General features: G+C 32.1%; 1 protein-coding gene across 1 annotated transcript; it reads left to right on the top strand.

Annotated features, from left to right (window-relative positions):
• The first annotated feature begins 229 nt into the window (after positions 1-229).
• On the top strand, positions 230-12459 carry LOC126821093 (alpha-soluble NSF attachment protein). Its single transcript, XM_050549411.2, has 9 exons — positions 230-463; positions 2032-2111; positions 2764-2880; positions 3587-3633; positions 3828-3905; positions 4380-4435; positions 4954-5038; positions 5809-5982; positions 7106-12459. Exons 1-9 carry the CDS (start codon positions 372-374, stop codon positions 7253-7255), a joined length of 879 nt encoding a protein of 292 aa, XP_050405368.1. The 5' UTR covers positions 230-371; the 3' UTR covers positions 7256-12459.
• The last annotated feature ends 817 nt before the right edge of the window (positions 12460-13276 follow it).

Here is a 13276-nt window from a genome sequence, read left to right as displayed (position 1 = left end):
GGCCTACCTCAGCTACTGAGCTACCTACATCTGAGAACACGTTCCCTTTAAATATTATCTTTTAAAAATGTTGAATAGCTAATTTGATAAATGTTGTTTCAATCAAATAATTAAAGAAAAATAATTTAAATCCTGCTTTATTCACCGTGAATAAGTTTTATTGGGAAGTAAATCGTTGGCTTGATCTAAGGGAAGCAACTCTATTTAAGAATTAACATTTCAGGTGGCGCTGAAGGCAGTGGGGAGGAGAGGAAGTGACGATTTATCATGAAAATATTAATGTTGATCATGTCATAAAAATACACATCATATGCTAGACTTAGAAATATTGTCATATATTTATTATTCGTTTACTTACATTGATATCCACGATGGCTGATAACGAAGAGAGAGGAATAAAGCTTGTCCAAGAAGCAGAGTCCAAACAGAAATCATCTAAGGGCTTCTTTGCATCATTACTTGGGTTGGTAAATTGTAAATAAATCAAAATTTAGATTTGTAAGTCAATGTAGATCAGTTATAAAGTCCATCAGGATACTGTTGTACCATATATATATATTGATTGAAAAGTAAGTCAATGATGTCGACCAAGATCTATGTAATACTCAGCAATATTGTCCATATGATAAATAGTCATGACACTGACAGTGATAATTATTCAATGAATAACTTTTAATAAGCTTACACAAGGCAAATGATTAACCTATTAAAGACACTTATCCTTATACCATTTTATCAAAGTTGAAACTCTAAAAGTCTAAAGAAAAGATCTGTCCAAAAATGGTTCAATGCTGTTCAGTATTTGCTAAGGATGTTAACGGTCACTCGGTTGCACTGTTGAACCGGTTCAAAAGATTAATAGTCTTAAATCGGTACTCGTTGTCATATGATTCCTGACCTTCAAACCAAGGAATGATAGCCACAACATTGTTTTCTTTCTCTAGGACCACATAAATATTTCAAAAAGCACTTGTCATATGTAATAAGTCACAGGAAGTTAAGGTCTTTAAATTCCTGCTTGAAGTTTTGACATTTGTATACGTTATAAGCACTGCAGCCAAGCATTAAATAGTCTCAACTGATTGACAAATTAATTGTTTTACATTATTAACCTCATCACTCCATAAACAAAGTCTCAAAATGAAACAAGTATGATGTGATGAAATAATATTAAAATAGACAGGATAGTAAAATTGTTTATAGTATCGCTCCAGCGTGCTGAGCCTGCGATGCTGTGTCAATGGGGTCAAAGTTGACATAAGGGTCACTGGTACCATACGATTCAGCATGTCATGTGATAGAAACGTGTAGTAAATTCTTTGGAATTAGCTGATGTTGAATAATCAAACTTACTTTGTATTTAAAAATCCAAAGGTATGCTTTCAAATACTGATTTCATAACTAATTTTATGAAGTATTAATGAAGCTGTTTTTATTTAAAAATCAACCTGATTTCAACTGGTCTATAGTGACATGTCAAAGTACCATGCAAGATGGAGAAATGAAACACCAAGAAACAATGAATGAATAAATGGAATTTGTACTGACTGTTAACTTAAAAGCTGTAATACTTATAATTTAAAAATATGTTATCAAGTCTTATTGTGATGCAACAAATATTTTGAAAGAAAATTTTGATTGGTCAGCCGGTTGCGGTTGGGTTTTTAACGACCAGTTAACCGGTTCAATAATTTTTGAACTGTTACTTACATCCTTAGTATTTACAAAGAAATGATGAATTGAATATTTTGCAGAATTTAACATCCTCTGCTCTGCAGACGATGTAAGCATGCCCGCATCACTATAAGGCCCCTACGCGCAAGCGAATTATTGAAATGTTGTCTTCGCTACCTTGTATTAACATACATGTATATTATTATAAACTTACTTTAATCTAAATAAATAGAATGTATAATATGTGGCTTCGCTGTCACTTGACTGAGAAGTGGTATTTTTCTTCACTGAATTTCACATTTCAGCATTCTTTGATGATGTGGGGGACCTCATGATTTTATTATTATATTTTTTCAGTGGTTCATCTAAAGTAGAAGATGCTGCTGAATTATATGTTAAAGCTGCCAACGCCTTCAAAATGGCAAAAAAATGGGCAGGTTGGTTGAACATATAGATAGCTTGTTATAATCAGGTTCAGAAGTACACGTTAGTGCTTTGATTTTTCAAAATTATTGGATGTGGGATAGTATTAAAGTTAATTAGATATATTTTCTCGATGAGAGTGATGATGCCTCTTCAAGATGGCAGGGTAAAATGAAAGTCATTATATTGAAAGTTAATTAAACATACATTATGCAAGAGCTAAATCTGTCTATTGCAGGTCTTTCTTTAGGCCCAAAATGTTATATGCTATTAATTAGACATTTATTAACATAACAAGACCATAATCAACTCTCGATGTCATTGGATATCTCTGATATTAAACAGATTAGAAAGGTTCAGCCATATTTTGATTTAGTCTAAAAATGGAGGAGCGAGACTTTGCTTTGAACAACCAGTACGGTGGTTGCAATTAATGTACACATATTGCCAAACCTTCAAAGGCTAATATCTTCACTCGCAATAGAGTAATTTGAATGAAATTTTCAAATTATTCATTTTACATTATCTATTTTCAAATTGTTATAGTAAGAATGGCTAGCATTTTATCTGAATCTTACATAATGTATCTTTAAACTTATATTGCTAAAAAATTAAGTTAGTAGTAAATCTTAGAATTATATTTTATAATTGATTAAAATGTTACAGCGGCTGGGGAAGCGTTTATGAATGCCGGTAAACTGCAATTACAATTATCTAGTCGTCATGAAGCAGCTACACATTTTGTAGATGCTGGAAATTGCTACAGAAAAGGTGATCCAAATGGTAAGTGTTGTTTTTTCAAATACATATATTGTATTCTTCATTTGTATTAATATGTATGTCTAAAATCTATGGAAGCCATAGTTGCTTGATGAGTATTGCACTGACTTGATTTACAGCAGGTCCTGGGTTTGATCCCAGTGGTGACAGAGACAGTTCTTTGGGATTTTCCAGCTTGGTTTCCCCCTTGTCAGGGACTTAGCAAGGAAACACATCTAGGTTTTCAGTTGGAAAATAAATGAGTACACTTAATTTGGAAGATTTCCCCTCAAAGCACACTGAATGGCATATGTCCTGTCTTCATTAGTCTGGTCTGGTTAGTACATGAAAATAAAACACCATTTTCATTTTACCTATACTGGGTAAATCAAATGCTAATTGAGGGAGTAGAACAAGTTTATTGTGGAGCTATGAAGGATTCCATGCTAGTCATTAGTATCTTGAAAGTGTAATCCTATTGAATAAACAGAGATAGTCATCAACTATGTCTAAAATCTCAATCATAGGATTCATTTATGATGAGTATATATATCCCAGGCATTGTTCGACCTTAAATTTAATATATTGAATATGGTTGTATTACAGATGCTGTGAACTGTTTAATAATAATTGATAAAATTTGTATTACAGAAGCTGTGAGCTGTTTAATGTATTGAATATATTTGTATTAATCAAGCTGTTTAATGTATTGAATATATTTGTATTACAGAAGCTGTAAACTGTCTCCACAAAGCTATAGAAATATATACAGATATGGTAAGGTTACTAGCTATAAATCATTACATTAATATCACCTACAAACTTGTATTAAAATTATTATAACAATTACAAGGCACATGATACTTTATAGGGCATTTGTTTACAATGACTGTCAATCACTCTCTGTAACCCTTAAACTTGTTATAACATGATGATATGATGTATAAATGAAAATTATTTATATGTTGTAGGGAAGATTTACTATAGCTGCTAAACATCATATAACAATAGCAGAAATATATGAAACAGAATTAGCTGATATGGAAAAGGTAAATATTATTCAGTTTGTGTATGTCAGAGGCTAGCATCCATCATTCCCGATTTTCTGAGGGTGAGTATGGTGGTTGTGTCGTAGAGACACTGGGCTCACAATCAAAATATCTTTTGTGCATCGAGAAAAACTGTGTACCAAAGTGGTAATGTACATAAAATATCCCTCGGCAAGTGGAATCTTAAAGAATAATCTACCGTTTTGATTATCCATTTTATCATTAAATTTTCAATCTCGTGGACATTCAAATACATTTAAATCTCTGCTACCCGATGTTCTAGAGAGTTGATTATAGGCTTGTCATGTTAATAAATGTTTAAATAATAATCTATGTAACATTTGAAGCCAAAATAAAGATCTACAATACGCAGATTTCGCTCTTACATAATGCCTGTTTAAGATATGGTTATATTTGATGATTGATATAGCAGTATTTATTATTTATATATTACTTGTATGTTTGTTTTTCTAGGCTATTGCTAATTATGAAAAAGCTGGTGATTATTATAAAGGTGAAGAATCTAATAGGTAGGTTTAAGTCTATACAAGCAGCAATAATTGTTGTAATTAATCAATCTTTAATTATACTATTTGTTCAAATGAAATGGGGTTTAACGTCCTACTGTTCTCCTCTCATTGGGCAAGCGAAGACGGGCATATGCCATACAGTGTGTTATGAGTAAAATTTTGCTCAGACAGTGGCGCTACAGCCTCCTCTTATATATCGAATTCAAACTGCCAAAAGGTCTTTAAACTTGCACGCCAATGTGTATACAGGACATCGGTTTTTTGTCCCATCCGAATGACTATACATTTTCCATTGCAAGGACCTCTGTCCTGCACCACTCACAAGGGGAAGGAAAACCTCACTAGAAAATCACACTGAACTTTCTCAGCCACTAATTGTTAAATCTTACAGTAGTATATGCAATATTTTAAAATAATGATGCACATTGTTTATCCTTCTAAAATGACAAAATTATTAAAGATTATATTCATGTGTAGATGTAAATTAATCCAGTATATTTTAAATATTTATCTTTCAGTTCTGCAAATAAATGTTTACTAAAGGTTGCACAGTTTTCAGCTCAGTTAGAAAATTATGAAAAAGCCATAGAAATATACGAACAGGTAGGTGGCCATGATGTAGTTTTTTTCAAAGAAATGAATCATTTTACCAGTATCAAATATGTAAGCTGTTTCAATGATATATAGTAATTGAACGGGTTAGGGCTAAATATTAAGGTCAACTGCAGATTTGGTCGTCAAAGGTCACAAGATGTAAACAGGGCTAGCGCTAATCCTAACCTACGATCTCGTCAACAATCACTTGCCCTTATCCTATTTTCATCTCACGACCTTGACAAAATTTGCAGTTGGCCTTAACATTTAGACCTGACCAATTGACCTGGAAATACACAGGTCACATTTCTATGGAATACAATTACTATTTATTACTGAGCAATGTTAAAGACTAGAGAAGCCTCGTTGAAAAGTTGATTAGTAATAAACAGTAATTGAATTGGGCTTGATAAAAACGTCAATCAGCAATAAACAGTATCTTGTGTATAGAAATCAAGCTGCTATGTCTATGAGTGATTTATATGTGATATAGAAAATCTCCCAAAACCTTTTGAAAAGCTTTGATGATTATCGAGACATATGATTGACTGTCTAATCAGGGTCATTGGTACTATTTTGTTTTAGAACGTGCATGTCTTTAAATGTTAATGGGGTGACCAACCCAACAAAAGTGACACAAATATCATCTCGTTTGAATTATATTGAACTGAAGGTAATCCATATTGTTGAATAATGTCACTGTGAAACCTTTTGTGTTTATTTTTATTCTAAAATGACTGTCAATATAATGCTACAGGTAATGATGTATTTATTTTTAGGTTGCTATATCAGCTATGGAAAATTCCTTATTGAAATATAGCGCTAAAGATTATTTTTTCCGAGCATCGGTATGTCACATGTGTGTGGATCTTGTTAACGCTGAGTTAGCGATACCCAAATATGAAGAAATGTTTCCAGCTTTCGCAGATTCAAGGGAGTGTAAATTAGTTAAGGTAGATAGCACATCTTCTTTGAGTTGTAAATAACTCTAGTGAAATAAAACATAATTGTTATTTAGTTCAAAATTTCTAAAAGCTAGAAGTGTTGGAGAAATAATTGTGCACACCTATGAAATGTCCGGCATGTTCCTAAGTAGGATGTTAACAATCTTGGGATGAATAGACCTAGGGGACGAATAGACATAGTGGACGAAGTGTCCTCGTGGCCAAATTGTCCAGGGCCGAATAGTCCTAGGGGAGAAATAGATATAGGGGAAGAATTGTTCTCAGGGCCAAATTGTCCTGGGACGAATTGTCCTAGGAGATAAATTGTCTGGATATGAATTATCTGGGGACAAATTGACAGGGTATGAATAATCCCAGGGGATGAGTTGACATGGTACGAATTGTTTTGGGAAGAGTTGTCTGGGGCCCAAATTGTCCTGTATGGATGTTAAACCCCATTTGTTGTTGTTCAGCTAGGGGAGTCAAGTTGGCACAGTGATTAAGACATGGTCTCACTAACCAGGTGCTACTGGGTTTGATCAAGAAAGTTGCTCATGATTTTCAAGCCTGGTACCCTTGCAACAAAAAGCTTCTAGTTGTACTGATGAGACAAAAAATTTAGGTCCTGTGTATACCATTGCCAACATGTTAAAAATCCCCTGACAGTTAAAGGATCAAAATAAGAGTAGACCATAGTACCACTGTCGGGGCAAAATGTTCCTGATAGCACTCTATATAGTGTATGCATGTCTTCATTAGACTGGTTAGTGTAGAAAAGGAAGACATAAATGCCATTTGATTTTGTTCTGCTGGTGCATATAAAAGATCCTTTTATGGTTAGAATTGATAAAATTTGACATATTATAAAACATTGGACACAATATAAAACATTGGACACAATATAAAACATTGGACACAAAATAAAACATTTGACCCCAATTAAAACATTGGACACTATATAAAACATTGGACACTATATAAAACATTGGACACTATTTAAAAATTGGACACAATTTAAAACATTGGACACAACACCAATTTAAAACATTGGACACCAATTTAAAACATTGGACACTGGGACACAATTTAAAACATTGGACACAGTACCTTTCAATAATAATTCTAATTTCAGACATTACTAGCAGCTTGTAAAGAAGAAGAAGTTGATCAGTTTACGGATGCACTAAAAGATTATGATAGTATATCGCGTTTAGATCAATGGTTTACAACCATGTTATTACGAGTGAAGAAAACACTGAACGCAGAGGGAGATTTATGTTAATTTTAATGATTGTTCCCATTATTTAAGTATGTAAAGCTGAATTAAAGACCTGATGCATCATTTAGCACTATAGGAATCCCTTGTAAACTACAATATGGTGAAAGTTTTATCTCTAATAGGAATATCAGTTCAAAAATGGTTCATTTCCATTCAGTATTTACAAAGTTATGATAAATTGAAACTCCATCGATCTATGCTGCTTGAGCATAAGAAGATGCAGAGAAACATGATAGGCCTAGTTTAAATCCAATTGAATCCAACCCAGGAGATTATCTACCATTGTTTTTTGGATTTTTTTTTTTCCTAATTAAATGTTAAAAAACCAATCTTGAGTACATATTTAGTGTGTATTAATTCGTAAGAAATTTGATATTTTTTTGCGAAAATGCAAATGACGCATCAAGCCTTTAAATATTTTATGGTTAATAAAATAGCTGTATAACATACAGATATATTCCCCGCACTTTATTTTAAAGTAGCTATGTCTCTAACTCAGTATCATCCAAAGTCTTCGACATGGAAAACACAAATTATTTGTCAATTTAAATCAACATTGATGTTGTGATCTTACCAGGAAAAGATGGGTTTCTGATATCCAATATTTAAGACAAATAAAAATTTTACTATTGGTACACAAATCGTGTACCATAATGTGTTTCTGTCTCATTTGTAACAAGGGACTCGAAGAACGAGGCTAGACGTATTCCACAAGTGATGTCAAAGGGTGATCCATTTTTTTATCTGGAGAGCATACGCAATAAATACTATCAGTGTAGACGGGAATAACTAGGTGCTAGAGATTGCTATCCGATTGAGACTTCTAGCGTAATTCGCCGAAAAGAACTGATTTGAAATTAGAGTAAAAAAAAGTAAACGATTGAATGTAAATCAGTTTATATACATTCATATTACGTTATTATATGCGTTGCGACCCATATGTGTCAATTTCTAGGTCCCAAATATTAGAGATGTAGCTTCTTTAATACACATACAAATGATGATACCAAGTAAAATGAATTACTAATTACTAGATAAATTAACTGTGTTATATATGTATTACATGTCCTTTAATAAAATTCTATGTTGTCCTTTCTCTATCATATTTTATCTGCTTTATACATAAAAAGTCCCATATTCTAACTGAAAATTTGGGAAATAAAATATCAATAACATCTTTGCCTGAAAGAGATAAATAGGCCTCTAAGAGTATTCTTAGCAAAATACGCAATTAGAAGTATAGTCCGGTTAAGGAACACAGTCATCAGAAATATTTACAGTATTAAGGAATCTTCTTACAATTGTTGATTGATATTCACAAACATATTTAATTTACGATTTGTTTACGATTTCAAGGCAGAAATATGGATCAAACTTCAGATATAATTTTAAAAAAATATAAGTGCATGTTAATTGATTTTGATCAAAATCTAATGCTATAAAACAAGATATTATGCATTCCCTTCATACTAAGTGTCTTCATCAAACTTGTTTCATTTTGCTCGTAATACCATAAAATAAAACTTAAAGAAGCTAACTATGGGACAGAATCCAGTAGAAAATTCTAAAAAATTTCATTTCATGCGCTTATGAGCAGTTATTCAAACTGGAATCTCGGCTTATTGGAGGAACTATTTGATATTATTTATTATTAGCTTCTGTCAGATTGCAGTAATCACTGTCTGTCTGCTTGTGCATCGTTCATATTTCTTGTTATTACAATAGAGACAACAATAATCTATATATCTTTTGTGGTTTTCTGTCTCATTGAAATTAAAAAGCTAGTTGATTTCCCACATTTTTTTCTGTCATCACCACCAGATTTATGCCCCTTTGTTATATGTTATAAGCTACAATTATTTACCTATCTTTATGAAATTGTTATTAGTTGTCTTTTCTACTGAGATTAAGACCACTATTTATTTGCAATGAATTTCAATAACTTCCAGAGTTATACCCACTATGTAATCTGGTTAGCACTTGATAATTTACAATTATTTACCTTTCTGAAATTTCTATTGGTTGTATATCCTGTTGAAGAGAAAAATTCTATTCGTTCAATGAATTTTGATAACTTCCAGAGTTACGCCCCTTTGTAAGAAATCTTGTTAGCATATAATAAATAGACTTAGCAGATGGTGAACCTGTGCTTCAGAAACCTATATCTTTTCATTTTGCCATCAAATTTGAAGATGTATGCAACAGGGTATGTTAAATGTTTTGTTATTTTGCATTTCATTGATTTCTTAAATGTGTTAAGCCTGTGTATCGATAATATTTATTAAAAATCATTCATATTATATTTTTGTCATACGATTTATGAATCTAATAGTTGAATATCTGTACTGCACTGTGAAGAGTTTAAAGGCAATACAACACTCTGATAACAAGTTCTAAATTTGGACAGCGATTTGTCTTACTACATTATGGACAGAAACTAACATCACAAAATTCTTATTATGACCCTAGATATCTTTGTATCCAATTATCAAATTTTTTGCGTGTATGGCAGATACCATGTTTTGCTTTGCTCTTGGAATAAAGAATAAAAATATCAATGACTTTCACAGGTTCCAGTAGGAGTACTGTTAGGCTAAATGTTATTTAAGAATTTTGAATATGATTAAAAGTTTAGAATTGATATAATGTATTTTATTCTCTAGAAAGAAAAGATCGCACATTAATCCTTTGAAAAAGATAGTAAGTTTTTGTTAATGATTTCTATAATTAGTTTATTGTTAACCACATCTTATATACTTACGTAGGTAAAGATATAGACGTTTCTAAATTATCTACATGTATGTAGGTTCCAGTAGGAGTACTGTTAGGCTAAATGTTATTTAAGAATTTTGAATATGATTAAAAGTTTAGAATTGATATAATGTATTTTATTCTCTAGAAAGAAAAGATCGCACATTAATCCTTTGAAAAAGATAGTAAGTTTTTGTTAATGATTTCTATAATTAGTTTATTGTTAACCACATCTTATATACTTACGTAGGTAAAGATATAGACGTTTCTAAATTATCTACATGTATGTCATATTTTGTAAATAAAGATTTCTTTTCATTTTATAAATATTACATGTTAAAGAGGAGAGTATTGTATATATATTAGTGAAGTTTTCATACTGGTGATGTGTGTAATTCAAACACCGAGCGATTTGTAGCTTGTCATATACAATTTTTTAAAAATTGGTTTGGACAAATTTGTTATTTTCGGAACATTTCGCCTCTATTATCACTTCGTATTGTAAGACAAGTTGATGCTGTACTTGAACGATGTTTAACTCTTTATCTGAGTATTATTCTTTTAGGATTTAGATATTTGACATATTGTTAATTATCTGCTTCTAATAATGACTGTTATTTGACTGTAATTAATGTTTCAATAAATTTCATCTTAATAACTAAGGCCATATTAAAAAAATATACTGGGTCTTTTCACTTAGTTGATGACATACTTTTCAATCTTGACGTTGAACTCTTTGTGATTGTGTCAGAATATTATTCTTTTAGAATTTAAATACTGTAATTATTTCTATCTGCTTCTAAAAATGACTCCTATTTGATGCATTCGTTTATTATAAATCCAGGAGATCCAGCCCGTTAGAATGCTGCATTTTATGTTTTATATGTGTAAACATATTTATATTTTGTTTACTTTTTGTTGGAAAGTCAATCCATAATATAAGACAATCCAAAGTCAAGGTTGTAATAATGTAGGCCCCTAATAGGCTCACATTGTAGCGCTACTCAATCTTATTTTGTAAAAGTTATCATAGAGCCTAATGGACAATAGCTATACTATATGTACCTGTTTGTTTTGTGGCAGTGCTAAAATTGATGTATGGAAATTTAGGGGAGATTTCTTTTTCACCTGTTGACGAAAAGAATCACCAATACCCCTGGAAATTATTCCAAAATTTTTCATCCCATAAAATAAATGAAAATTGTGAAATCAACAATTTTATTTTTACCCAAAACACCAAGGTTTAGTCAATTTAAAATTCATCGTGGGTTCACATAGTGATTTAGCTTACTTTCAAACTTAGACTTAGAGATAAAATTGATTTTAGAAGATTTTAGGAAAGAGCAGTCCAAGTGTTGAGATGTATATCTGTTGATTAAAATAAACTAAGTCACAAAATGTGTGTTTTATCGTATCAAATTGTAGAAGACCTCATTAGCCTGTATATGATTTCAATGTATGTTGGTGAGAGATTTTGTTGATTTATTAAGTTGTGTTTGTATATTTATAATATTGACTAATTATTTAATGTACATTTTTTGTTATGTAAATAAATAGATTGTAGGGTGGTGAGAAATTTTTATCAAACGAACCGAAGAAGCTAACTGATGCCAGAAACTGTCCATCAATGATATGACCTTTAATTACTCACCGACAGGAGGCATTAGGATTTGGCTGTTAGTACAACTTGATGGATAGACTCTGAAATCTCTCCCAGAGTTTTTGATTTAATGTTTTGACAATATATTAAAGTCCATATTTTTGAATGCTGAACAGGGTTTTACTTTCAAGGGGTAAAAAAATAATTTTAAACATAGATTAACCCTAATCAGCAATTAGGAATATGGCCAGTTTTAGTCTTTGTTAGTCGTTATTATTTAAATTCCATCTTAATACGGCACATTATCTTAGATTCTTTCTTTACCAGGGACCTTAATCATGAAAACTTACATGTAAATATTTTAAGGATTCAGCCTTTTCCTTGGCTAGAACTTATAATCCTAGTACAAATTTGAGGTCTTAGCCAATGAAATAGCATCTTTGAAATACAAGATTAAAAAAAAAAAAGAGGACTCTCTCAAAAATAGCATTTCTTCGGTGTAGTTTCACCTTGCAGAATCAGATGTCCACCCCAATAATCAGTCCTGCTTCTTCAATACATGGCTGGTTAAGATGATGGAACTGGTTGTATCCTGAAAATATCTTATGTTAAGTTTTTATGACAAGGCCCTAGATAATAAACTAGAGGTAGTAGACCTCCTATATGTGCATGATAGAAAAGAGTTAAAACATCACTTATATCGTTTATTACTCTTTTTTTTTACCAGATTATAAACTAGTTACTATATATTATACTACTAGTATGACATGCATGGTAGACACAAGTTTATCTAATTTATTTATCAATAAATGTGATCTTACACTGTTTACAAGTCTAATAAAACATTTCAGAAGTTGATCTGGTTAATAATATTTATTGATTAAATGCTGGGCATTATTACACTAAGTAGTAGGACAAATGCCCCTTCTGCTGACAAACATTACCCCACTGCTTTCTAAAGAAATAAAGCAGTGGGGGAATATATAGTGCAATCACATCTTTTGGTACTATTTGATAGCGGGAAAGTAAAAATCACATTCCAAAACTCCACTAAGGTATGCAGGAATTCAAAACTGAGCATGAGAAAATGGGGTTTAACATCCTACTATTTTTCACTAACTGGGTTAATGAAGATGGGCATACAACATGCAGTAGGCTTTGAGGAAGAAATTTCTCTGACAATGGGTACACAGGTGAACTTTGGTTTTCTGTCCCGTCCGGTGGGTTGGATGGCCGAATCGTTAGCACGTGTACATTGTATCATACGGTCTGTCATTGAGTCAACTGGCGGGGTTTCGATTCCCCAGTTGTACGTGACAAGGAGTAGGGTCACCTGTCCAACCTCACGAGTTTTCTCCGGGTCCTCCCACTGCTAAAGACCCCTACGCGCAAGCGAATTATTGAAATAAAATTGAACCATTTGAGACTAGTATTCCTCAGTTTCTTCCCAAAGCTATAAAGGCTTGCACACACACAAATAATCAAATTAAAATATACCCCTTGACACAACCCAATTTAATTATGGGAGGGAGTACATTAAACTCTTTATCTGAAAACTACCACAAATCTAGTCCTAATCAGAATTTCAAACTGCTGCCCTCTCACAATCCTCTACCAAGATCAGGGGTGTGGTGGTTGCTAATTTTGCATGAGGAACAAGAGATCCATAGGGG

Source organism: Patella vulgata, chromosome 5 (genome assembly GCF_932274485.2).
Source record: "Patella vulgata chromosome 5, xgPatVulg1.2, whole genome shotgun sequence".
Classification (NCBI taxonomy): domain Eukaryota; kingdom Metazoa; phylum Mollusca; class Gastropoda; family Patellidae; genus Patella; species Patella vulgata.
This window is presented reverse-complemented; position numbering and strand designations above follow the sequence as displayed.